Below are 24,083 nucleotides of genomic sequence, written 5' to 3'. Positions count from 1 at the left end.
CAGGGTTTCCTTTTAAATAAAATCCGACATGCATGTTTACACAGGTTTTTTTTCTTCATGTCCCAATTTTCTGTCATTTACAGAAGTGATTATTCAAGGAGATGTTTACTAATTTGGAGTACTTTTATACTTTAATATTATGGTTTCAGTCAAAATGATTACATTTTATTACAACACTTCCACTCAATTTTAAATTGGATATATAGACATATATATTCAACTATCCAATCTTTCCTAACAGGGATTGGAGCCATTTGGCAATCGCCGATTGTTGTGCTGAGTCAACCACCACAATAACTCCAATATTAACCAAGACTTGGCAGCTTGGTGACGTACTGTGATCTTCTGCCAGGCAAAGCTGTTCAACTGCCTCAGGTCCAAGAACAGAAGAAAAAGAAAGGAAGAAAAAAAAATAAAACCCCTCACAGATTAGAGACTCATGTCAGATTTAGAGTTTTGCTGCCACCTAGAGGTCATTAATGAATTGAGATTCAAAGACATTTATGTGCACAGAGCAGACAGTGTTCTCCCACAGTTTTAATAGAGATGGTAGCAAATGACAGCAAGGAAAAAATATCACTTTTTTAAAAACAAACAAAAAAAAAAAAAAAAAAAAGGAGCAAAACTAAACTATAGTTTCAGTGCGTGAGACTAAGAGGTTATCCCATCAACTGTAGCCTGAGCAGACAAGGATAATACTTGTAGAGGAAGTTGATAAGTTTGTTCTAATGGGTGCGAGATCTGTAGTACTTCACAGGGAAACCTCCAATCCAGAAACAAGTGCTGCACTCATGACCAATCTGCTGGACAGAAGACCTTGGGATTTACTGCTTGGAGAAGAAGGCTTTGCTCTTCTGCACGTCGGGGATGATCGTGTCGCTCCCAGGCTTCCAGCCGGCGGGACAAACTGTGCAGAGATAGAAGAGGGATAAAGTTTACTTCAAGTGTCACATGTGGTTGATAAACTACGTTATCACAGGACAAAGTACACATGTGTGAATGTCCAAGAGGATAAACCAATATTGCTGCTAGTTAAGGCTGAGCTATGAAGGCAGATGGCCACTTCAGTTTCATTACGTTCTTTTTGACAAATATGTGCAGTACATGTTCAGATGCAGTAAATGTTTGTAAAACTTCAGGGTATTATTTGGTTTTGTGCAATAGGCTCCTTTTGTTTCTTTATTCGTCTCCGGTCGCTGCTCCTCTGAAACAAAAATAGTTTTAGAGGAGCCTGTGAAAATGATTAGGTGGCAAGTATTTTACCGTTGTGTAAAGCAACTCCAACAAACCCCCACGTGTATCGCAAAGTGGGTTACGGCTTTTGCATCATTATAAAAACATGAATTACATTTAAACTGGGCAGAATCAGTAATTTTTTAAAAAATTCTTCATCAATAAACTAGTTCCCATTTCTTGAATTTTGTCTTTTTTGTACATTACCAAAATAAACACATGGCCCTAAGTTGCACATAAAAAAAGCCTTAAGAAGCCAAGCCATTTAATTATTATTTTTTAAGATAACTGGCATTATTTTAAATAATAAAAATATTGCCTTACAATACAATGCTTGTTGCACAATACAAGGACAACATGCAGCTATGATATTTTTGTTGAATATTGGGATTATATTTAGAACCCAAATTTTTCTGACCATTTCTCGTCATGGTTGTTTCCCCAATCATCATCTTAAAAATACCAGCAACTAGAACTCTATATATAGTGTGGATTATATTAGTTGGAGCAATATCCCAAACATTGATATTGCGGTGCCACACTATGCTACCAGTGTTACCGTTTTAAGAACAGCAAAAATAGTGCAAAAATCTGAACACAGTTGTGATATAGTTTCAAATCTAAGATTACCAAAAACTCATCTTTAACCCACTTAATGACTTTGGTTAAGTATAGCCTCGTCTGCTTCTATGTTACCCAAGTTCAATGGCTTTTCTCAGAACACATTCAGTAGACTTACTACAGTGACTGACCACAGGTTTCCTGTGTTTAAAACCACATTGTGGTAAAAAACTTGAAGCTAGGCATGGTCGAGGCAACAAGATTCATTTTATGTTAGTTTTAAACTCAAATACAGCAGGCAGGTTTCAGGAGCAGAATTAATTTGAGGTTTACTGCTCTGCCTAGTGGGCTGTGTGGTTTTGTTGCTGTGCAAAATGAAGCCACTGCACCAGATTATTGCACAAAATATCTGATTCCAGGAGTAGAGCATGAATTTGCAGATCTAAAGTTAATTTGACAATCTATCATAGGAGATCCTCATGCATCTCTCCACTTAGAAACCTTAAAATAGTGGTTTTCAAAGTTCAGCATTTAGCTTGAGTATATAATAATTTTTATGAGCAAACTGGATCAACTTACCCTCTCCGTGTTTGTCAGTGTGCTGGAAGGCTTGCACCAGACGCAGGGTCTCATCCACAGAGCGGCCCACAGGCAAGTCGTTGATGGTGATCTGCCTCAAGGTCCCGTTACCGTCAATCACAAACAAACCCCTGAGAGAACAAAATGACACCCCAGGATCAGCAAAATACATTAAAACGCCATGTTCCACCTTTTAACCACCCAAAAAACAAAAACTTTAATCTAAGGGGTCGAACTGACCTGTACGCAATGCCTTCATCCTCCTTCAACACGCCATAGTCTCTGGAAATGGATTTTGTGAGGTCTGCAACAAGAGGGATCTTCATGGCACCCAGCCCTCCTTCTTTCCTTGGTGTGTTGATCCTGAAGAGGTGGAGAAAAATATATATATTTATACATGTATATAATGTGCATATTCTGAAGAAAATAATCCCTGGCAACACTTAATGACTGCTACATTAAGTTCTGTTTCAGAAAGCACAAAGTAGCCGTTTGATATAGCAACAAGAAGTCAGGAGGCGACATTTCTATAAGTCGACTTTTAGGGAAAAAGCAGAAATCCAACAAAAAGCAACTCAGCAGCTGACTTAAGCAACACAAGAGTTGAAATAGTTTCAATTATTTTTGTGGAGGAGGAAGGTGTTACTAATATAAAAAAAAGAAGATCAGGCAAGTTGTGCAACACCTCCTTTTCTTCCAGAAGGAGTGAGACGAATTGAAGGCCGTTATTAAGACGCTTATCAGCAGCTGCAGAAAGGCAGCAGGGCAGCAGATAGACTAGGGTGGGATCTTGTTAGTCCAGAGTCCCTCCATATGGAGCAGATATTACACAAACATCAATACCTAGACAGCCTGATGAAACTTTTACTTTAATTTAAACAGCAAGAAGCTTGGATCCCTGACACTCCAATTTGATTTTAAAAGTTTTTAAACATCTTTTGTTGAGTGGGGGGTGCGGGGGGGATGGCTATGTACAAGTACTTTACTCCCAAGAACCTCTTACCATGCCAAGTGGGTGAAATGAGAGTCAATGGAGCAGCCGATGACTTCACAGTTAATACGGCGGAAATCCTCTGCTCTGTCGCTGAAGGCAATGATCTCAGTCGGGCACACGAAGGTAAAGTCCAAGGGGTAGAAGAAGACGACCACATACTTCCCTGAGGGACAGAAAAAAATGCTTTAACTCTGGTTCTCATCAGATACTGAGCATACAGTGCACACAATGTTTTTTTCCCCACCAGGGATAAAAAATAAAAAAAAAAGACACCTTTGTAGTCAGACAGCTTGATTTCCTTAAACTGGCCATCGACCACAGCTGTGGCCTTGAACTCTGGCGCAGGTTTGCCAATCTGAGCGTTTCCAGAAGACATGATGGTGAATAACTAAGGGAGACAAATACTAAAAGCATTAAAAAACACCAGAATGAACATCTACACTGAGAAGCAAACTAGACATTTGGGTAATGTATGGTTACAACAAAACAAAAAGAAAAAAGAAAACGTGCATGTAACACATGGCATTTGAAATATAACCCTTTTTGGTTTAAAAGCAACGTCTTAACATGAGCCCCCTTTCAAACACCTGCTGGAGGTCACATGCAAGTCACGGTCCGCCAGTAGGGAACAATGGCCTTTTATGCTTATGTAACCATGATCAGCACAAACCAAGACGAGGGGGATACCTAATGCAGGATAAATTATTTTGATGTGAATCTGAAACAATAAGCCATCTGGCTGCAGCGTTAACGTCACACGTTTCAAATTATTTAACATAGTGATGACGCAAAATGCGCCCTTCAACATTTTTTTCTTATTTGGTACACTGCAGAACGCAGACGCTAAATGCAAAGGCATTGCTTTTGCTTTCATTTAGAAATGAATAAAAATCCCTTTCTGCGTCACTTTGGTGTTTTAGTAAAAACACTAACGCAGTGGATTTCACCAGTTGCAGAAAGCCTCGCATTTCAGCTAGTTTTGACAAAAAAGTCGATAAACAAGCACAGACCAGCGTGAGCAGTTAGCTGCGCTTCAGGAACAAAGAAAGAGCCAGAAACACTTGAAGGAGGAGGAGGGAGCAGTGAACCCGGACAGCCTGCCTGGCTGCTTGTGGCTTAGCTTATTCTTAGCTCAGTCTGCTGCGCTCATACTCCTGCGCTCCTCTTTCCTTAGTGGACAAACATTTTCCTGAAACTATGCAGACACTCCTAAAATAACATTCAACTAAAGACGCAACCTTTATATTCCGCGCTCACCTTAGTTTCGCAGAGCTGCAGGAAACTTGGCTACGGAGGTCTATGGCTTGCTGAAGGCAAGAGGATCCAAGGAGAGAGATTCTGCGCAAAAAGTACTCCAGGACGGCTGTGACCTCCGGAAGTACAAATGTGGCGCTTTAAATATAAAAGCATGGGGTTTGCGACCCAGGTCACGCTTCTTTTTGACTTTTGACGTTTCCTCGAATCGAATTTAACTTCGAAATAATAAACTGTGGTAACACGTTTAGAAAAATACTTTTTATGTTAAATATCTGAAATCCAGCTGAAAGCTGAAATCCAAAAGTGTCTATGAAAAGGGGGAAAAATGATACTACTAAATTGAGCCTAACAGCTAATAAATGCAATATGTTTAATAATAAACAAAAGGGCTAATGGTAATTTTGCTCTGGCTGGGAAGTAAATGGGATTTTTGTCTGGTACCCACTAGGGATGGAAAAATTTAATAGTATTCTCAACTTTTTAGGTTAGTATATTTAAAAATGTAACATTTCAAATGTACACCAAGTAAATAAATGTGCCAAAAAAACCCCAAAGAGATAAATAAATAGATAGATAGATAGATAGATAGATAGATAGATAGATAGATAGATAGATAGATAGATAGATAGATAGATAGATAGATAGATAGATAGATAGATANATAGATAGATAGATAGATAGATAGATAGATAGATAGATAGATAGATAGATAGATAGATAGATAGATAGATAGATAGATAGATAGATAGATAGATAAACAGCGACTTTTATTTTGAAAAGAACAGTTCCAGCGGCGTACCGTGCTACTTCCGGTTAGCTCATAGAGTGATGTGCAGAGCGGTCTCTTGAATGTCCAAGGTAATTTTGTTGTTGCTGATGGATTCATTTATTGGCTGAAATTACAGATGTGTATAATTTGTAGTTCATTCGTGCTTCACTTTTATAAGGGGCTGCGCTATTAAAATGCGGGTAATCTTAGGATTGCAAATGTAAACAAAAGACAGGACAGGTAGCTCAAGTTAGCTTTTACTTAAAAAATACAAACGAAATTTTCACTTCGTCGTATGTTTTTGTGCAATCAGTTCAGATTAGAGCAAGAAAATTAGAAAATAAGTCGATATTGTTACAAACGATAACTGCCATTAAGACGTTTCTGAATGATCAGATTTCACACGATATATTAGTTGTGTCGCGTTGTTTACCTTGGTTATTTCTGTCAAAGTATAATATGACGAAATATTGATTTATTGTTATCAGAAATCATTTCTGTTATTAATTTTTTTATTTGATATGACTTCTAGCGACTCTGCAAGAAGACAAGTCCTCCTCTCAATTAAACCCCCGGCTTTATTCAGTGTAAATGGACTCTCAAGGTAAGTTTACCAGTAATAAAATTGTTGTTGTGTATCCTATATTACACTTTTAAGTAGCTAAGAAGGGCTAAATATGAGTGAATTATTGTCCCACTGTATACAATATGTTACATCCCTAAAGCTTCACTGAATAGATTTTGGGAGGGGAAAAAAATCAAGTTTGTTCAATAGAGACAGCATAAGATTCTTTATAATCTTTATAATAATAATTTTAAATAACAAAACATTATATCAATAACATATGCAAAATCCTATGTATAAAGCCAGAAAATTTAAAAGCATGACAATAAAAAAGAACCATTTAAATATGATTACAGTTCTGTTTTTGATATAGACAGAGTTTTGTTTGTTTTTGAACATACTAATGCCTATCATATGATGTGTTGATCACTGATGTTTTTGTCATACTTGCTCTTCTCTCCATAATTCTCCTTTTCACTCCATGTCCACAATCTTTCTTTAACTTCGACGTCTCTGCAGCCAACTCGGGACCCGTAGTGTGTGAGGTGTGCGGGGCCTACTTTGAGACACGACGGGGCCTCTCGAGCCACGCTCGCCTCCATCTGCGCCAGCTCGGCGTGACCGTGTCGGAAAACAGCGGGGCTCCCATAGAGCTCCTCTACCAGCTCATTCAGGACAAAGACAAAGACCTCAAACCAGATGCCGCTCCATCTGTTTCTCCATCGTTGCCTAAGAAAACATCCCAGCAGGAGCCAAAGACACCTGTGCCTCCGGAGGACGCTCATGCTTCCTCCAAGACGGTGGCGAAGGTCATGAACGCTCAGGGATCTCCGGTCAAGCTCAAAGAGGCGGGGGCGTCTTTTTTCCCGTCCTCTCCCTCTTCTTCTAGGCCGACTGAAGGCAGCAGCTCTTCGCTGTCAGACCAAAAAACGATCACCAAGCCGCTGTGGGCTCCACTGGACACTGATGCTCCGCTTACTTTAGGTGGGTTGAAGCTGAAACTGAGTGAAACACAGAGCTGCGGTGGAATGGTTTTTATCGTATTTGTAGTACTTAGTATTTTATTAAAGATATTTGATGAAAAAAAAAACTGTCTTGTAACAATTTTATCCTTTTTCTTCTTTCTTTTTGTTCATTATTTTTGACAGCTTCGGAAACTAACAATGAGATCCACGTCTGCCAGCTCTGCGGCTGCTGGTACGAGACGCGCAAGGGCCTCTCTAGTCACGCTCGTGCCCATCTCCGACAGATCGGCATTCCCGACGCCGACATACATGGCGGCCCCATTGAGTATCTGTACCAGATCATGAAGGAGCAGGACTTTGAGCCGATCAGCAGCCTGCGACGGGACGAGCTTAAATCAAGCAGCCCCTCCAAGTCCTCCTCCTTCTCCTCAAAGCGTCCCTCTGATTTTACCTCTCTGCCTACGTCTCCTGCCAGCAAGCGGCCTAAGATTCCTGAGACCTGCACTTGTGTCCTGTGCGGGGAGAGGTTTGAGAACCGTAAGGGCCTGGGCAGCCACGCACGCTCCCATCTCAAACACATGGGAGTGAACGACTTGGTGGGGAAGAGCTCTGCCATCGAAGCCGTGCAGGAGCTGGTGAGCAGCGGCGTGCTGGAGCCGATGCATCTTCCGAAAACGTCCAGCACGGCCAGCTCTTCCACGGCGCCATCCCCGGCGCCGCCGTCCCCCGTTGTCCCCGTGCCCTCTCCGGCTGCCAGCCAGTCCAGGGCCTCCTTCACCCCCACGGGTCTCTCTCCGAGCCCTTCCGCCAGCTCCCACTCCCCTCAGCCGCTGCTCAACAGGGCGCCGAAGGCGAAGAAGGGATTTCGGCTGGCCGTGGATCCGCTTCTCAAGAAACCAAAGCCAGAGCCGATGGAGATGGAGATTTCTGTTGAACCACAGCCGTCCAACGACGACAGCAGCTTTGTGACGCAAAAGGCGCCCGCAGCGGCCAGTTCCTCAAAACCTCCGGAGTCAGGTAAATCACAAAGTTCCCGTCCATCCAATCTGACTGAACTTGATGTGTTTTATCATAAAGAATAGACGAAGATTTCACAGCATCAAAGCCGGTAGACATACAGACAAAATGCAAAACGAGCTAAAGAGAATACCACATTTTCAGATTTTTAAATTCCCTTTCACAACTGCGACCTTCTTTATGTTGGTCTGCCACATAAAATCCTGATAAAATACATCAGTTTGTTTTTGTAAGATCACAAAATGTGAAAAAAAAAAAAAACTAAGGGGTGTGAATACCTGGCTATGAGCTGACTCTGCTCCACAGACCTGCCGTCTCCACCGACGGTCCTCTGCGACTTCTGCGGGCAGCTGTTCGACACCCGGAAAGCGCTGTCGTGCCACGTCCGCGCTCACCTCCGGCAGCTCGGCCTCACCTGGTCTATCCGAACTTCCCCCATCGACCTGCTGAAAGAGGTCATGCTGCGGCGTGAGGAAAGGAAAGAGCCGCTGCAGAGCGGGTCTTCGGCGGTGGTGGGCAAAGCGGCGTGGAGTCCTCCGGGCTTCAAACGGCCTCCGAAGGAGAAGCCTCTGCCCCGGGAAGGAGCTTCCAGCTCTGCAGCAACGCCCGTTGACTACTCGATGAAAGACAAAACGCCATATGGGAAATCTGCAGTCTCAAACATCGGTGAGTCGCTTTTGACCTAACACATTTTTTCTTTCCGCTTAACTTTCCATTTAGTGACGACTTGTCTGTGACTCTGCTGGAGAACCATCTGTTCTTACGTCATTTTCACATTCTTCAAGGAACTGAATTTCTTGAAATATTTGATCATAATATGTACATGTATCCAAAATGTTGTTAAATATTCATAACCAAAACACGTTTTTCTTACCTTTTTTTTTTTTTTTTTTTTTTCTCTAATCAAACCTGGCCCATGTGTTGCCTGCTTGTGTCAGATGCCACCTGTGAACTCTGTGGGTTCGACTTTGAGAACCGCAAGGCGCTGGCCAGTCACTGCCGGGCTCACCTCCGGCAGCTGGGTCTGTACGAGTGGAAGGCGGACGGAGCGACGTCGCCGATAGAAACCCTAAGCGAACTGATCCGAAGAGACCCGAACAAGGTGGCAGAAATAACCAGGCGCTATCGCTATGGAGACCTTTACATCAAGAAGGTGAGCTCCGCGATAAACGCATTCGTTCTTTTAGACATGCTGGGTAAATGAAGTGGATGCTTTTATGCACCAAAAAATCATCTTTTTCTTCTTTTTTTAATCTTTTTATTTTTGTCACACTTGAATGTTTGAGATCGTAAAACACGCTTTCATATTCGACAAAGATAATTCGAGTTGGTACAAAATTCAGTTTTGAAACGATCACCTTTATTTTTTATTGATTTATTCAAACGAATTATATCTAGAGTTCAATTTTCTGTCTGTTTGGCAACGGGAAGGGATTTTTCACACCTGATAGCCCAGTAGAGTCGGTTTGGTTGGAGACCAAAATTGCAACATTTGTTACATTTTCAGCTGCTGCAGTTTGCTTTCACGCCGACTGCATAAAACAAAACAAACCAGTTGAAAAACCTGTTCCCCTCCTCGCCTGTGGTGGCGCTGCACCAAGAACCACTGAAGAAGACATGAGCACAACTTCCTTCTTCACAAAATGTAAATAAAACTGGAATGCCGATTGTATTGTTTCTCATTTGTCTTCAGAAAAAGATTATTAGCCACTTTCCCCTCTAAAGCTAGACTCTCGCCTTGGTTTTGGTTGTATTTACCCAGAATGCACTGCGCTGTAGCCTGCTTCCTGCTTTTGTAGCGGTGTCTCTGGTCTGGTTGGCATTCACATATAGATTCGAACTGTGCCAGAGTTTGCTTTAACTGAACCGATACCTAGGTTTGTAGTTGGATTAGAGTTTGCTCTTTTGGGCCGCAGCAGAGTTCGATTGTGCATCCACACCTCCCCAATCTAACCAGACTTTGTAGACAAACGAACCAAAGTTAATTTAACACGGACTAAACGAGACTGGTGTGAACGCACCCTAAAAGATTTTAAAAAGCAATACCTCACCCTCTGTTAAAAAAAAAAAGTAGAGCTGATTAGAAACCAACCAGTTTTTAAGTTTTTATTGGGCCATTAGCTTCCTTTCGTTTCTCTTCTTTTAGTCTCAGAGATCTGCTTCTTTGGCCTCGACGTCTATGAATTCTGACGCTTCGCCGAGCAGCAGCCACCACTCGTCTCTGCACCACCATGAGCACAAAGCAAGCAGGAAGGATCACGGCATCCGAACAGCGAGGGGTGAGAAAGGCCAGGTCCAGAAAGAGCCGAATGCTGTTTTCCTTTTTTCTTTTTTTTTTTCTTTTGTTTGTTCATGTAATTCCTCCTGGCTTCAGGGGTCCACGCCCCCCAACACGGAGTCTCCTCGGGGGATGAAAATCGCCACTCTCACTCCCGGCAGCCGTCTCGGGCCGGCAGCATCCCTGCTCTGCTGCCGAAGCCGCCTCTGACTCCGCTGGTCAAACTGGTGGGTAAAATCTACTCCCTCAAATGCAGGTGAGTAAGAAGAGGTTTGTTCTTCAAATAAATGACATATTGGTGGAAATATTGCTCACTCCCGCTTGCCCTGCCATCCAGGTTCTGCGACGAAGTGTTTCACGGGCCTCTGTCCGTTCAAGAGAAGTGGATCACACACCTGCAGAAACACATCCTGTCTCTGGGCTACAAGGGCAAAGAGGCTCCTTCTTCTCCTTCTTCTCCACCCGCTCCGTCTGCTCCAGCACTCGTCCATCCGGTGGCCGTATGAACTGACAAGTGATGCCCAGACTCCACGAAGGAACAATGTCTTTATGTCAATTTAAAAAAAGAAAAGAAAACTTGTTCCCTTCTTGTCCATGGGAGGGCAGACATGAGCCGTGTGAGAGAGAGAGAGAGAGAGAAACAGAGAGAGACAGAGAGAGAGAGAGAGAGAGAGCGAGCAGCGGCTCTGTGTAACCCACTCAGGAAACATCCACTCTGCACGGTTCTGATCAGAGCTTCCTCCTCCTGCTCAGAAGATTAGGTTTTTTTTTTTTTTTTTAGCAAATCTTTATTTTGTATGTTTTCTACTTTCTGATCTAAATCACAGTTTTATTGAATACTTAAAAAAACAACCAGATTATTATGCATTTAAACTAAGTGGATTTTAAATCATTTCATGTATGAATTAAATCTGTCAATTTTTTCTCTCTTTTTTTGCAGAAGGGATATCATTGCAGAATATTCCTAAGTTGTCTTCTAGAAAACAAAACAAAAACCAGTACATCTCTTGGATGAATTATGTTTTCTGTTGAATATCTTCTTTAAGGTTTTTCTGCTTTTTCAATTTACGATGTGTGTTAAAGAAATGGAATTATGTCACATATTTATATTTTTTTAACGTTTTTTTTATCATTTCTAAGCAACATGCAGTAAAAGCTCAATGGGACAGTGACCGTTTTGATAAGAGGCCTCGCCAGTAGCCTCACTAGCTGTCCTTTCCTTTTCTGCTGAGATTTCAAAAACAAACAGGTTGTTCAGGCTGCACATGTCCTTTTCTCTTGAGTCTATTTTATCTGTAAATAAAATTCGTAATGTTTACTTTCTGTCTTTTTTGGACTTTATTATGTGATATTAGATAACGGCAGGCCTCTTCATGCACCGTATTGAATACGTGACCAGGAGAACCTCGTTTTATATGTCAAAAAAAGGCTACATTAGCAGGGGTTTAATTTCCTTTTATCCAACGTTTACTTTTACTGTATTTTTTTTTTATCCCTGTGGTTCCTTGAACCCAGAGTTTTACAACATGTTTTTGAGAATTGCTTCACATCTGCTGCTTGGAGTCGACTAACATCTGGCAGCTGTGAGCAGGTATTCCAGCTTAGGATGGTTTTCCATGCATTTCTTGGTTTTGCCTCAGAAATATTATGCTTCATCTCATAGGAAGAAGGGAAGGAGCAATTTGTCCTTTTGTTGCTTTGGAGGAACTAGCTTAAGTTTTTGCTGCAGCACTTTTTGACCCAAAGAACTCCCGTTGCTTCCTGCAACCAAACGAAATTAAAAAAGCAAAGAATAAATGTAATTGCAAAAATGTTTGCTAAATGTGGGCACAGTCATATTATCAACTACTTTAAACCAATACTAGAAAGTGAAAATAATTAAATGTGCTGGAGTGAAAGATGTTAACAGTGAGAAACGGCTGAGTGAACCTTTGCCTCTGAGTCGGTTCGATTCAGCTCAACCCGTAACTCCAAGGTCTGGTTTCGATTTAAAAATCCTCTTCGTCACAGTGTGATCTCTTTATTTAGTCAGTTCATGACAGGAAATGTAACTTGAACAGAATCTAAAGCGATTCTTGGTAAAACGACATTCAGTGCTATAAATCTCTCAACTTACAAATCAGGAAAAAAAATCAGTAATTCATTTCACTCTGACCTTTAATCAGTTGAATGACGTTCATCTGTTTTGTTTTTATTTTGATGTCAATAGTTTCTACAATACTTTTCTAAATTTCAACCACATATTTAACCCTCGGTACCACTCATTGCTAACATGAGGACATTTATTTTTTACCCAGTTCGTCCCGATTGTGTTTGGTGGAAGCAAAATCTAACCCAGCCTTGTTTTTCCCCTCTCCGTTGATCAAAAACTTTTTAATTACAGCTCAGACTTTAATTATGGGCACATAATTAAAAACAAGCAGCAGTTTTCCTGAAGAACATTACAAACCTGATTGACTTGAGATGTTTCCTTGTCTTATCTATTGTTACGAGGGGCTGACAGAAACAGGTGTTGTGTTATATTTGTACTCTAGGAAAACTAGAAATCGTGGTTTATTAAAATTTTTTCCACTGAATAAAGTGTACTCAAACTTAAAGTTGCGCAATTAACTTCTTGTTTTTCAGATACTTGCTGTTACATTTCTTTTAAAACATTAACCAAAATCATCATTAGTAACTTTTTGAAGAAACTTCTGCATTATCTAATTTTTTTTCTATCAGGATTAGTATTGTATTTTGGAATGAAATTGTACTTAATTGAGCTGGAATCTTTTTGGGGTTTATTTAAGGTTTTGTTTTGGTGTTTGTTTGTTGCAGCAGGCCAAACTTACTTTTATTGGCATGAAAATCTCCAAAAATCAAGAGTTAAAGTATATCGAAAACACAATAAATTTCTACAGGATTGGTGACTGTTTGAATAGGTAGATCAGAATGAAATCTAAAACACAATTTAAATTCCTGTTTAAAAATGGAAAACTATATTTACTGAAAAAGATGGGATATTTCTGATGTACTTGAGCAAAGTAGCAGCAGACAGGAGAACGCATTTGACGATTCCAGTAAGTTATGCTTCACGCGTCCTTCCTCTGCCTCTGGTCAGGCCTCTTTCCGTTTCTTCTTCACAGTGAAAGTCTCTCAGGCCTGAATCCGTGTGATTTGCTGCCAGGAGCAGTCCGCCTCCAGCTACTGATGGATTATTCTGATGGGTGCTGCTCTAATGGGGTGCCAACCTAGAGGCGTTTACGGCGTTCTGCAAACTTTCCAGCCTGACGGGACCAAACTGAGTAACTGCACACAGCCGTCAATGTCCAATCATTCAACGACAGGCACAGGGGACTAAAAGCAGCAATTTCAAAACACTTATTGAACCGAGAACCCAAATTAGAAGGTCATCTGTCTTTCAGGGCCGCTGGGCTTGAAGCGCTTGGCAAACAGCTTGAGGTTTTATAGCTCAGGTTTAGGATGGATTCATTTTCCCCGAGAGAGCTGGAGAGTCTGGCACAATCTGGCCGTTACACCTGCTGTAACGCCTCTGTTGGAGGGAAATTAATGTGAACTAATAATAATAATAATAATAATGAGATTTTGAGGACTCGACAAAAGAGCCATTATACAAATTACCTAATTTTTAGAGCTACATGTTTGGATTGTTTAAAAGTACAAGAACATGTTTAACTATACATGGCAATAGTTTGACTTACAGTTTTTAAACGTCCCTTTTTGCTTTCTTTCTCACATTTTAACTTTTTGGTATTTTTTAGTTTTCCAAATTGACAAACCAGCTTTATTAACTCTGTATAAGAATTGTTTACATTTATTTTAAAGAAGAAAATTTTTTGTTTATGTGAATCAAAAATGTGAAATGACATTCTTGAATCATAAAAGGAACTGCTTTTCACAGTTAAATGATGATCCATTTAATAATTCAGTTCAGATTGAGGTTGACTTCAATAACTGGACATTTCTTTTTGAAATATTTTTTTGGCTCTAGTGGCCTTTATTTGACAGGAAAGTGGGTAATGAGAGAAGGGGGAAGACATGCAGCAAAGGTTGCCAAGGCTGGGAATCGAACCTGCAACAGCTGCGTCGGGGACTAAGGTCGCCATATGTGGGTTGTGCTTAACCCCTGCGCCACCACAGCACACCCTGTAACTGGACATTTCTGCTTTATGTCACACCATCAAGATATGTGCTTAATACAACAGTATGTAACGGTCTGCTTTGATCTGAATTCGCCCACTTAAAGCAACAGAGACGGTCTTGAGTGTTTGGACGTCTCCCAGATGGTTTCTGGTCCTCACACTCTGAAAATCTGCCAATACGACTATCAAGCGATAAGAGGTGACTAATGATATGTTCCCCTTCGTATCCAACGCACAGAAAGTTTTCCTTTCTAGTTTTGAATCTGTTTGAAAGAAATCACCTACCTATCGGGCAACAAGACTTTCTCTCCGTCTCCTTCTTTGTCTGTGACTCATGACTCTGGACGGGAACCGGTCCAGGATTTTCAGTATGATTTATAGCTTGTTTTGGTCCTTGGCCGAAAATAGGGTTTCGTCACACAATTTGTGGCGTTGCAATTATTCTCGGAGACGACGGATTCCTCGAGACAACTCTGACACTGGATCTGAAAATCACTTTCTGTATTCTTTGTTTTGTTGTTTACGTTTTTGCTGTGTGACATTTCAGCTTCAAAATAGCCAGTCTTGAACGGGGACGCATGTTAGTATGTGAAAGCTAAAGAACAGTTTTTGCTGCAAATTTATGTTGCGTTCTCACTGTTTGTATTCTTGCACGTTATTGAAACACACTGTGCTTTTGTTCTTGTAAAGTCTCTCCTTAAGATTTTCTCTTCTTTGCCTTCTGTGAGGTTATAACTCGCTCATCAGTGTGCGCACAGCAGCACAGAGTTTCAGATTCACAGTGTTCGGCTGGACTGCATTGACACAAGACATCAGAGAGAACGAGCGCAGGGAGCTGACCTGCTGCTGGGGTCATTGTCACCTGGCTACATGACCCCAGAGAACGACTGCATCAAAGTCACAAGAAGTTGTGAATCAGTAGAGAGAATCTGAGGCAGTGAGAGGAAATGCATGATTAGCTGCCAAGACACTTTCTGACAATATCATGAGGACAAAAAAAAATGCAAACAATGTGAAAACAAGTCACAAACTGATTCAGGACAAAAGGCATTATAAAAAAAAAAATTACCCTTCGTTTTGTGGAAGACGGTTTTGTTTTTTCTTTAGAACAAACAAGCTTATCAATTAATCATAAGTCGACAGATAAGATCAATCGCTCATTAATCGCTAACTTGCATCCCTAGCTTTGCTGTACCAGTGAAACAAGCAGTTCCTTAAATTCGCTGCAAGAAGCGGACATTATCCCTCTTACCACACCAAAGGTTTCTACAGAGAAAACACACGTTTGTCTTTTATGGATTGTACTGGCTTGTGGGAAAACTCTATGCTGAGCTAACATTTTAATTTCATAAAGTTTATGAAGAATAAAATGCTTGACTTATGAGTTAATGCAACATGGAATAAAGAAGGAAGGAAAAGGTTTTCTTCTGTATGCTCGGGGTACTTACAGTTGTAATTCAGTTTCTTTGATTATATTATAACTTTTATTGGAGAACAAACTGTTCCAGTGCTTAGATGGAGAGGTTTTAGTCTGAACTGCCTGGTCTTTGTTCTCTTGGGTCTCATTCGTGCTGCACAGAGAGCAGGTGAAACATGATGTCTCTGATCAGGATGCACAGTTATCCTGTGTCTTCACTCAGACGAGATGGGTAAATAAAAATATAGGAAATGGAGTATTGTGCACATCCTCTTGTTTGTGCACAATACCATTTGAGCTGTTATCAATATTAAACACTCGCCTGCACACATTTCTAGCACCAGGAGGAAGCCCCCTATCCCTTGCTTTTGAGAGCCGTATTCATTTTCAATAGCACAGATTCAAAAGCTTCAAAGATTTCTGAAGTATACTTTAGAGATTTTGACAAGATTTCATCTCATATTTGCTGCAGGTTTGTCAGCTGCACATCTATGACGTGGATCTCTACTTGCATCACATCACCAAAGTGCCAGTTTGAGATCCAGTGTCTGTGGAGGACATTGGACAAATGGAAACTTATTGCCATGTTGAAGAAACCAGTTTGTGACGGTCATAGTCAGGAGATGAAGTCGGACAGCAAAAGTACTCAGGTAGGCTGTGGGGTTTCCTCAAGGCTACTTCCTTTATGTCCTCTGGGGGACTTAGAGACCGTTACGAAACAGCTGTGACCTCAAACCACTTTGAAGCCATCCAAATGTGTTTCTCCTAAACTTCAGCAAATTCTTCCCACACCTGAGCTTTTGCCTCTACAGCTATCAGACCACCTGCAACTATTTGGTTTTTCCAGATCATAGTTGAGACTCCGAGGTTAATCATGGGCGAGACAAAGCGGGGACAATCCTGGAAAAGTGAAGAAGGTCAGATACTTGGAGGGAAACAACGAGAGTAAGATATGAACACTGAAGTACTACTGACATGAAGCTTTAAATAATCTGTCAGGGAGGCAGAGATGGAGGGGAGCAGATAGCAGGTGAAGCTGGTAGGCAGTCAGCATAGGACCAGGCGGATGAAGCAGAAGGAGAGCCTGGCATAGAGCAGATGAGGTGGAAACATGAGCACAGCATGAAACAAGTGAATCATCACATAGATTGAACAATTAACGCTACTGAAAACCCCCAAAAAGTTATAACGTATAATCACGGAGGAATCAATGAGGCCTTTCAAAAGTACTATTCAGATCTTTATACATCACAATCTCAGGGGGATTTATATGAAATCAAGTCCTTTTTATCCTGCATTGATTTGCCTTGCTTATCAGAGGAGGGCAGGGATAACTTAGACAAAACCTTTCTTAGGGCGGAATTACTCGATGTTATTAAGTCACTCCCAGGAAATAAATCCCCTGGTGAGGATAGTTTTCCATCCGAGTTTTACAAAGAATTCCTAGACCTTCTAGAACCACTTTTGAGTGGAAGTTCTCGAGCAAGGTAGAAGAGAAGGGGCTTTTCCAGACTTTGTGTTACTGATCAGAGGGGTGAGGGTTCAAGACTACCATGGAGAAAACCCCTTAAGCCGTATTCTGAGACGCATCCTGACTGCATTTTATGTAATGAGCTGCAAACATCCGAAAATGGTGCTGATGTGGGGAAAAAAAAAAGTTTTGTATGTGTTACAGGATGTAGCTGGAGTTTATTGTACTGAGAAATAGGATTATATTTTAATAATTCAGAATACTTCATTACACATGTTTTTAGTTGTTCACAATGCTGGATCAGTTATATCTGCTAAAATGTTGAACGTTTTAGCAGATATAACTGTGTTATAGAAATCCTTCCATTTTTGTTTTCACTGTAGCCCAAAAACAACAAACTGGGCGGCAAATTTGAGGAATTTTCATCATAAGAATCCAAAAAGAAGAAGGTGTTAATGCCAAATCTTTTTTTATCTCTGCTGGTTAGAGCTCAGAGACATGTGTGTACAGTTTCATTTTTGGTTGCCTTATTTTAACTTCAAATCACAATAATAGCAGCTACTTGACACCTTTGGTCGTTACCCAGTGTAGCCTTGGGCTGCGGATCTGCTCCGAGTTTAAAGCATAAACTTTTTACCAACATGTTAGATGCCAGTGAAATTATTTGGCCCCACAGAATATCTCTTCTCTGTCAAGGTCTGGCCAGGGTTTCTGTTGACGTTTTTATGTGGAGAAGCAATAAAATACTTTGTGGCGTTATATTGGATGTCTGGTGGAGACCCTGAGCAGCTTGCCAGTCTTTCACATCATTCCCAGATATTGAAAGATAATGTCTTGCATGCAATTATATTTTGCAACAGCAAATTAAAAGTATGATCCGGTTGTGTTTAGATGGTTTTTTCTAAAAAAATTTTTTAAAAAGTGTCACATTTGCAATCCTTTAATTTGAGCAATTTGGAGTTCTCTCATCTTATTATTATTGTTCTATTTACATCTTTTCATTTATTTTCGGCATGTTCAGTTGCCTGCATGAATTGGGGAAGGCAAACACAAATGCCTTGCCTTGAATGTATCCTTTAAAACTAGTTTTGATTTGTGTTTGGAATCATAATCAAGTTGAAGCAGCCCACTCCATCTAGGTTTTACTCACTGGACCCCAAACTGGAGATTTCCGATGACAGGAAATTAGTTTAAATAAATTGTCCAGAAAGATCCAGATCCAACCTGGAAGATGCTGGCAAAGCTTTAATACTGACCTCATTCAGGTTGGTTTTACAATTGCATGGACTGAGAGCGTGCCAAACAAGACAGAAGCCTCTGCCCTAAAGTCCAAACCGTGAAGCTCGACTGAAATTTTCCGCTGCCCACATAAACAAGCCATAATCTCTTCTTCTATAAGGAACAAAGACTCAGCGGTTTAACCAGAGCGACAAGCAGTATTGGGAAGTCAAGGACAGTCTTTCAGGTCTAAAAATGCAACATAAACGGATTAGAATGGTGGTTTTAGTTTCATTAAAAGGACAAGTTTCACTGTCAGTGGAACAAGGTGGAAGGAATGATGAATGAAGATGGTGAGCTCCTGGTTCACCTACCCAGAAAACAACCTGGTCCAAACATCTTTGTTTTCCAACCAAACAATGATCTTCATGAGCTGGACAAGCCAGGCTAACGTTAGCCTTCTGGGAATACCACAGCCTCACTGACTTTGCTTAAACGGCAGCTCAGTTCCAAGAAATGTTACATTTTAGATCAGCGTCACTATTTCTGAAAAAATGGTCAAATATCCAACAAGGACCTTGCTGATTCCAACAAGGGGCTGTGGGTTTAGATTTATGCTTGTACATCATATTTAGCTATTTTGTCTTCAAAAGCAAATACATAATAAATCCCATTTTGTGTACATAATTATTGTATCTAAGAAAGGTTTGGCGTGTATTTTGTTTAATCAGTCCTCTAAAGAGAAATAAATCCAAAGTACAAAAATTAAATCACATTCATGCTGATGATAAATGTTCATCTCGAATGACTGATCGAAACTTTCGCAGCAATAGAAACAAAACGTTCTGCTGTTTTGTCTTTTTGCACCTCTTGCAAAACAAGCTCTGCGCCATGCTGACATCCTTTGCAAACCGAAACAGATAAGTGTTTCCCATCACAGTGGTGACATCATTCTGCAGAGACACAGCTTCTCACAGGCTGCATCACAGCAGGAGAGAGACACGGTCCCACCAGCGTGGTGAGATCTGCAGGACATCAACCCAGAGCTCCGCGTGTGCTGAGCAGGCAGCATCTTAAAAGACGACACAAGCCTCTTTAATAACAGGATGTTCAGCCTCCTGCCTTCTAGGAAATAATCCAGGAGCATGAACTCCAGAACTGCTGCAGTAGGATTTTCTTTGTATTTGTTTAAAACTTACTTATTAGCACTTTTTAGCTCATGATTTGCTGTATTCTGAACTAACTGCTGCATTCGTTTATAAAAGTGGTGCAAGGAAGAAACCACATACATTTATTCATTCATTATTATAAAATCTGATTGAATTGCAATATATTAAAATGACTTCTACTGTGAAATATGTTTCTATCTGAATGATCATTAATCACAATTTGTCTCAGTTGGTTTCCCACATTAAATATCCATTTCCTTAACTCCAGTGTTTCCAAATCCAGCTTATCCACATCTGACGCATGCGTGCCTAACTTAATCATTAGTTTTATAACCACAAAATGTGAACAGTCCCAAGGAGAGTATTGCGTGACAGAAGAATGAGCTGAGAAATCCTGGAAATTCAACGAAAATTGTGAGAGTTGCTGAATGTCCGCCCACTACCAAGAGCTCAGTCGGGGTCGTCCTCCCTCATCCACACAGCGTAACCTTACATGAACCATTTTTAACTTTGCAGGATTGAGTGTCAGATCATTTAGCTCTGCTCCTTTACAGAGGGGGGTCACAAGTCAAAGACATTTCACTGATTACAGAAGTTTTGAATATACAATCCATCCAAATTAACTAATTCTCTATCAAAGAGTGTACAGATTAGGACATTTTAATGACCCACACAGAGCAGAAAACCAAAGGACAAAGATCAAATATAGGTTTGACGTAAAGTAGAGCAGAAATTTTATAGCAACGATCTAAAAGCATTGAGAGACTGCCTGAAAAACACAACAATGCAGAAGAACCAGAGGAACAGATACATGCACAAAGATCGCTTTGCAAACCCGCAAATGTGTTTAAGTTTTTGTTTAGTTTAATCGTTTGAATCTAGAAACCTGCTTTTTATGTTGAGCACGTCAGAAATCTGCTTCACTCGGCCCAGGGTTTGATACGGTTACCTCCAAATCTCTTGAAGTCTGTGCAGATCATTAGTCCAGAAATTTTACAGACGTTTTTTTATTTATTTATTTATTTCATTCTGCATAGCTAAGGCTCCTAAGCTTAGAAAAAAAAAATCTATTATTAAAGTGGGGGTTGCGGAGGTATCTCAGTGGAAGTTAAAGGACTTTCTGGCTGTGGCGAAGTGGTGAAGCTAATCTGAATCAGTTTACACCAGGGTATGTAAACTTATGAGCTCAACTGAATGGAAAACTCTCAAAGTTTGCAAACTTAACATCCATCCTTGGGAGGTGCTTCTCCTGGAAAGTCCAACTTTTAAGTTCAAACGAAGCTCATAACGAGTTTCACCCTCACTGGTCCACTGATTATCTGGGTGACGATGTTCTGGTATTTCTCCTTATTCATGAGAGGAAAAACTTAGACTGACTCATCAAAATCGTACAAGTTAGTTCCAGGAAATGGAAATACATGCAGAACAGCTGGGATTTTTGTGACTATGATGAAAGTATCACAATTTGTCCATTTTTCTCCGGCTTGTGTGTGAGTCGGCACAGGACAGAAATATTAGCCAACCAGGAGTCCAGAATCAGTGGATCAATAATTAAACAAATGGTTCATACATGTGGAGGTCGCTTTAAGGTAAAGGTTCTGTCTGAAGCTTTCTTGGAAACACATTTCAAAGAATACCTCAGTAATTTGAAAAGCATTATTAATTAACCGAACTAGAGTTGCATTAAATCTAAGTTCAAACCCAGACCAAGGCTGCATCATGTGGAACATGACATCAGCTTTATTTCTATCAAAAGGAATATTTCACAAGCCATTTATGTGTTTCTAATAATCTGGAGAGGAGTAGTGAAAATGTACATTAGTCTTGTTGCAGAACACTGACCTACTCTTCATTTGATCATATAAACACATGACTCCACTTCTGCAAAATGATGCTGAGCAGAGCAGCGCAATTTCCAAATATGGAACCAAAAAATTATTTTGACTGGGAAGCAAGCAGAACCCTACAAAGCTCCCTGCTCAGGGATATTTCTGTGCTGTTTACCGCGGTGTTTGGGTCAGCAGGTGAATATAGCTGCCTGCCTCTTTTTTAGCTCCTCTGAGTTTGACTCATGCAAGTTATAACAGACTGTGCATTCGCACCATTCCTAGCCTCAATTCTGAGGAGGTTGCCAACTTGGAAAACATGTTTAATTGGGAAATTTCTTCAAAACGCTCTGAGGTATTTTGCAACTCCTTGGCTTTCAGTGATGAGTTTTTAACAGGGAGTCCCTTTTAAATTCGACTGCTTGCTTAGCAGGCTTTATTTAAAACAAGCTCATGTTTAAGCTTGTGTATAAGTGACAGATTTGACTAAATTTACTGGTATAAAAGTGTGAAAAGCTTTAGAATAAAATGAACTTTAAATGCAAATTTAGAAAAAGGGCTTTTTGATCATGTTTATGTTGGGATACTAAAAAGCCCCCCTCCCTCGGATGAGGGTCTTTTGGAGTTTTGGAGTTTTCTCCGGTGAGCCAAAAGGTTGTCTCTCTTTGTGACTTCATCTTGCATTTTTAAGGCAGCACTTTGACTCCTTTTCTGAGCTCTTTTCATGCAGAGTCGTACCACCTGCACTTGCAGGATTTATTTTTACTGACTGCACGGATTTTGACAAAAGACTTTAAATGTTGCTGCGTGGAATCTGCTCCAGAATGAACTTCAGCTGAAAGAATCTGGTCTCCTTTTATTCTTTCAAGGAGCTTTTTTTTTTTTTTTTTTTTTTTTTTGCAGAAGCACAGTCTGGATGTCAGGCCCAGTTTTGAAGATGACTCAACTGAGTCTTTTCTTCCTGTTGTCAAAAGGACGAACAACGAAGAATGCAAATATACCCCTACACACCTGTGATTATGTCAAAAGCAGTTATTTCTTGACATGGTGGGGTTTTCCTTCATTTTTGCTGCTGCCATGTCATACTACGTAATAAAAAGGATGCTGGTAAATATGCTTGATGATATATGTCCTTTGATAAGACAATGTTTCATGTAAATCTGATACAAAAAGTGCATTACAAATATAAGATTTTTGTTATGATCAATATTACGTTGTATAAATTTGTTGTTTTGTTGTAATATGCTGTGTGTTCCTGTGGATGAACTGGGTCAACATGACCAAAACAAACAATAGAGGTGACAATAAGGTGGCCGTTCTTCATCCCTTTGCGTCACAGAGTCTCTCCTGTCTGTGTCTGTGTGTGGAGTCTTTGGCTGCGACGCTTCAAATCTCTCATGAGCTGTTTTTAGAAGATCCTGGACCTCAGCCAAACCCAGCCGCTCCCCTGGCGAACACACAGCAGTTCGGTGTCCTCACCACCGCCGTCACGTTGCACAGAGGCAACACATCAATGCCACAGCTCGGATTTTATTATTTTAAAAAAAAAAAAACATTTTTTTTTAGAGCTGGGATGTGTAACTTCTTGCGATGAGGACACACTGACCGTCTGGTGTGCTACACCTGGCTGTGAAACCGACCATAAATTCATTCTAGCAGTCGTTTGAGGACAGGCTTCCCCTCCCAAAACGGGTTGTCTAAAAATATTAATGTGTAACAGTTTGTGATAAACGACCCACCCAGAGCAGTTCAGGCCAGACCCGACAGAGAAGGGAGGGAACACATTATGTTAAAACTGAAAAACCATGTCTCATGTGAACACTGAGAACAAAATAGAAAGTGCTGCCAATCCCTTCGGTGACCTGCCAGATTAAGTGTAACAATTTAACAGCAAAAAGATGTTGGAGTTTCAAAAGTCATCCCCCATCCCCTCGTTCTCCCAACCCTTCGGTGTAGCGACTGGCTTTTCATGATCTCATCTGTCTTCCTTTTTCCTCCCTCCACACTTCTTCTGGGGTTAAATCATCTGAGTTCAAGCGCCCCAGCAGCCTGCGAGGAGCCAAATTTCCAAGATAAAGCTACCAGGAGGATTCCGACGTCCACAGATCTGCGGCTGGCTCTGAGTTTGAAATGTCCACGATGTGATATTAGAAAGAAAGGACTTGAATATTCCAGGGGAAAAACAAGACGGGAAAATGGTACATTCCAGTCCTGCTGCACCCTATGCTTCACACCTTCATGTCATTTTAATAGGAGCTTACTTATTGTCAAGGCCTGATATCTGAGGTCAGATCCGTCTCTGCCCTGTCTCAACTGTTCCTGTCATAACATGCAGCCGAACAGAGGCGCGTGGACTGAGAGCCCACACAGGAGCAGACAAAAACAGATATTAATCCCAGTTTTCAGTTTATGCACAACCAGAGTTTCTACATGAAAATGTTCACTTTTGATAGAAACCTTACTGCTCTGAGACAACCTTCTTCCAGCTGAAGTTTTCCTGCTCCAGCTCTGCAGGAGCAGGAACTCACACTTAGTTTCATCAGCATCAACAAGAAGAGTAAATCAGCTTTTGACTGCCTGCGTTCTGGCATGAACATCAGCTGACGGCTGCCTCGAAGCAAC

General features: G+C 40.8%; 2 protein-coding genes across 2 annotated transcripts; one reads left to right on the top strand and one right to left on the bottom strand.

Moving 5' to 3' along the window:
• Positions 1 to 500: 500 nt before the first annotated feature.
• prdx2 (peroxiredoxin 2) lies at positions 501 to 4,736 on the bottom strand. The gene is made up of 6 exons (XM_008408683.1): positions 4,625 to 4,736; positions 3,641 to 3,755; positions 3,377 to 3,530; positions 2,614 to 2,736; positions 2,374 to 2,504; positions 501 to 907 (listed from the first exon to the last, which is right to left on the bottom strand). The coding sequence occupies exons 2-6, from the start codon at positions 3,741 to 3,743 to the stop codon at positions 825 to 827; spliced, it is 594 nt and encodes a 197-aa protein (XP_008406905.1). The 5' UTR covers positions 3,744 to 3,755; positions 4,625 to 4,736; the 3' UTR covers positions 501 to 824.
• Positions 4,737 to 5,408: 672 nt separating this feature from the next.
• On the top strand, positions 5,409 to 11,032 carry LOC103464523 (protein Wiz-like). Its single transcript, XM_008408691.2, has 9 exons — positions 5,409 to 5,482; positions 5,926 to 5,997; positions 6,478 to 6,942; positions 7,107 to 7,940; positions 8,247 to 8,606; positions 8,879 to 9,093; positions 10,087 to 10,219; positions 10,315 to 10,474; positions 10,556 to 11,032. Exons 2-9 carry the CDS (start codon positions 5,985 to 5,987, stop codon positions 10,722 to 10,724), a joined length of 2,349 nt encoding a protein of 782 aa, XP_008406913.1. The 5' UTR covers positions 5,409 to 5,482; positions 5,926 to 5,984; the 3' UTR covers positions 10,725 to 11,032.
• The last annotated feature ends 13,051 nt before the right edge of the window (positions 11,033 to 24,083 follow it).

Source organism: Poecilia reticulata, linkage group LG1 (genome assembly GCF_000633615.1).
Source record: "Poecilia reticulata strain Guanapo linkage group LG1, Guppy_female_1.0+MT, whole genome shotgun sequence".
Lineage (NCBI taxonomy): Eukaryota > Metazoa > Chordata > Actinopteri > Cyprinodontiformes > Poeciliidae > Poecilia > Poecilia reticulata.
Note: the sequence above shows the minus strand (reverse complement) of the source record. Positions and strands in the feature narration are given on the sequence as shown.